Source organism: Mesitornis unicolor, unplaced genomic scaffold (genome assembly GCF_000695765.1).
Source record: "Mesitornis unicolor isolate BGI_N332 unplaced genomic scaffold, ASM69576v1 scaffold6615, whole genome shotgun sequence".
Taxonomy (NCBI): domain Eukaryota; kingdom Metazoa; phylum Chordata; class Aves; order Mesitornithiformes; family Mesitornithidae; genus Mesitornis; species Mesitornis unicolor.
In genome coordinates, this window is record NW_010183364.1 from 4,452 (window position 1) to 7,862 (window position 3,411).

The window sequence follows — 3,411 nt, forward strand, 5'->3', positions numbered from 1 at the left end:
GCCCCCGGGGGGGGCGGGGGGGATCCCCCCCCCCCCTGGCCTGGCCAGCGGAGGACCAGGGACGGCCACTAATCCCCGCCTGGCACCGTCTCCACCCCCCTCCAGCGCACCCTCAGCCCTTTGCTCGCTGGAAGACACATGGCAGGGAAACCCAAAGCCTCCACTGCAAGGGATGGGGGGAACATGGGCTCTCCCAGCAAATCCCCAGGGGGCTCGGCTCCACAGCGCGGAGGGGGCCATGGGCTGGATTAAGGGTTTAAGGTCTCGCCTGCAGGGATCCCAGTATGGGGGGGGTCTGCGGATGCTGGGAGGGCTTCTCCCTCTCTAATCCCTGGCAGCCCAGGGCAGGGCCTCTGGTTGTTAACCACCCTCCCTATTTATTATGGTCGATAGTTCATTATTAGTTCCCGTTTATTGATAATTAGCCCCAGCCATGGGACGCTGAGCACTTACCCAGGACGGCGCCGGGGAGGAGGCAGAGCCCAAGCAGGAGCCAGCAGCCGGCATCCTCCATCACATGGACCATCCTTGACCTGCAACAGCACGGGAGGGGGTCGGAGGACGCCGCTCACCCGTTTCCCGCTTGCCTGAGCCATAAATCACCACACGGCCATGGCCACGCCAACACTGACACCGGGAGGGAGCAGGATTGGCCCTGCTCAGCATGGCCACCACAACCATCACCAGAATCACACAACCACTACCTGGATCCCACCACAGCCACCACTGGGCTCTCACCCGGTTCCACTACAACCACAGCCCCTCCTGGGCTTTGTTTTGGGTTTTCACCAGGCTCTGGCACCCCATGCCACCAAACCGGGGATGCAACCAGCACCCCTAAGCCCATGCTAGAGCTCAGCACCACGTAGCCACAAGTTTGAATCAAAGCCATGGTCCCTCTGCAGATCCAGGGTTTGCTGGTCCCCACATGGGTCCTCCCGCTCTGGCACTGACCCCAGTCAGGATAGTAAACTGGGGATCTCTTGGGTTTGGGGGACACACCAGGAGCCCTCCCATCCCTCTTGCAGCTGCCCAGAGCCGAGGTTTCGGCTCAGGTTCCCCCATCCCTGATGCTCCATTTTCCAGCCCTCAATTTCGCATTCTGTCCCTTTCACTTTTATGGGACAAAAATAGAAAAGAAAGAGCAAAACAGTGAGAAAAAAGGAGACCACCCCGTGTTCGGTGCTGGGAAAAGGGCCTTTTGAGGGGTGCAAAGCTGAGTTTTATCTTAACTCTTCTAAAGAAGAAAGCGTTTACAGACCCTTCCCTCCCCAGCAGCTCCATGGGGCTTCCTCCCTCCAAACGTGGCTGCTGATAAAAAATGAGGAGGTGACAGGACCCCAAACTTTTTCCTGTCTTTCTACTACAGAGGGGGCAAAATAAATTACTTGGCATAAGTGGGCTTGGGAGGGTCCAGTTCGTCCCCACGGAAATGCCAGTTTTGACTTTCTGGGGTGCTGGGAGCTCTCCCAGTGCAAACCAGAAGCACCGCGATGTGGGATGGGGCAGTTCTGGGATGGCCCCAGGTGAGGGTGGGTGGTGGGTGCGAGATGGGGACACCCAGGACACTCAGCACTGGTGCAGAAGGATGCTCTGGGCTGTGCTTATACATCCCAGCACTTTGAATCACCCACAAGCCCTTTTTTTCTGTATTTTCACCCATTTTCTTTTTCACATCCCTCGACACTGCAGCTTCCAGGCAACTTTTCCCATCTGAAGGGCAAACAGGACAATTTCCCATGTGGGACAGCAGCAACTGGGTCTCACTTAGCAACACCCCTAGAGCACCCCAAAACCTTCCCCTTCTCCATCCTCCTCCTCCTTCCCACCCCGTGCTTCCCCCCAGCTCCCAGCGTGGCAGCCCACACTCCCAACCCCAAACCATGGGCTCCTGACCCCTTGCCCTGCCTCGGGCTGCATCATGGGACTGGGACGGAGCCGAAGGGATCGAAAAGCAACATTGAGGTGCAAACTCCTCCGAGCTCTCAGGTGTTTACTCAGAGCCACTGCTCTGGAGCTTGGTCCTTGCTGAGCAAACAGCCCGGGGTTTATTTAAATGTTAAAACAGCAAAAGTTGCTCTTTGCCTTCGCAACCGCTGCTCCGTGGCAGGGACAGACAGATGGGGCTGTGGTCCCCGAAACGGGGGTACCCTGGCGTGGCAGCACCAGGGAGCAGGTGGGTACTGGTGGTAGGGGTCCACTGGTGGCGGGGGCCGCAGGGCTGTGCGGTTCAGGCTGCACCATCGCCTTTCTGACATCAGCGTTTCTGCAGGTTTTGCTTTCACAGCAGTGAAAGCCACGGTGGGAAGGGCTGGACCCGCCAACAGCACCCACTGCCTCCTTGGAAAACCCAATCATAGTGGTGGGGATTCCCAGGCTCCCTCAACCATGGGGACAGGACATGCAGCCCCTTTGCCCTCAAAAATACAGGGACCATGGCCCCGGTGGCACCTTGGCTCCACTCTGAGCCATGGAGACAAAGGGAGATCCTCACCGCGCCCCTAGCCCCTTGCGAGACCCCCGGCTGCCCCCGCCGCTGAGCTGGGCCCTGCTGAGCCAGCACAAAGTCGATGCCAAGGTCACGGCCAGAGGCACGGCCACCGCCATCCCCACCAGTGCCACCGCACACAGCGTCCCCTGCGCGAGGACCCCCAGACCACCAAGCCAGCATCGTCCCGGCCTTGGTACCTCATTAATTATTGAGATTGTCTCCCTCCCACCTCCTCGTGATCCATTGCTCTAAAATTTGGCTCTGGCCACACCGGTGAGGTAGCCCAAGGCCAGCCCAGCCAAATCCCAACCCCATGGCACCACTGAGATCGGCACTGGCCGGGTCCTGGCTCCCCACAGCCCCTGTGCCCTGCAGCACCAGCCCCATCCCACCGGGGCAGGATGTGGCTGGGGTCCCCATGGATGGGGCCATGGGCTCAGCCACACTGGGCATCGCTGTGCTGGTGACAGCAAGGCGAGAAGGGTGACACAGGAGCCAGTGCCAGCCATGCCAAGGGGATGAATTTCATGGTGGGGGGTCTCTCTCTGCAGTCTGGGCAATGCCACCAGCTCAGGGCATGGTGATATCCCCAGTGCCAACCCCATCAGGGACAAGGAGCATGTCCCGGGCCCTTTTGGGGACCAGGAGCGTGTCCCCGTTCCCCAGTCCAGCCGGGGGAAAGGCAGACAAGAGAAATTTAAAATAACACTGGTGCAAAGCCGCCCCCCCAAGCCGGGCGAACATTTTCACATCTGTCACTAGCTGTCACCTCATGAATAATTCATCCGCCTCATGCATATGCAAAGCTGGAGCTGGTGATTAGCTTCAGCTGAAACATAGCTTAATTCCTCACAGCCCATTGGGTGCCGGCAGTGCCCGCCTGGTTTTGGGGTCCCCTCTCACCCCAACCTGTCCCCGCC

The 3,411-nt window shown here is 59.2% G+C and overlaps 1 protein-coding gene across 1 annotated transcript in view; it reads right to left on the minus strand.

Moving 5' to 3' along the window:
- The window catches only part of LOC104540321 (neurocan core protein-like), a gene marked incomplete at its 3' end in the record, with an annotated part of 3,795 nt that extends 3,269 nt beyond the window's left edge, over nucleotides 1-526 (minus strand). The window contains exon 1 of the mRNA XM_010184101.1: nucleotides 454-526. Within this exon, the coding sequence (XP_010182403.1) occupies nucleotides 454-526 (73 nt within the window). The remainder of the gene's footprint in view (nucleotides 1-453) is intronic.
- Nucleotides 527-3,411: the final 2,885 nt, after the last annotated feature.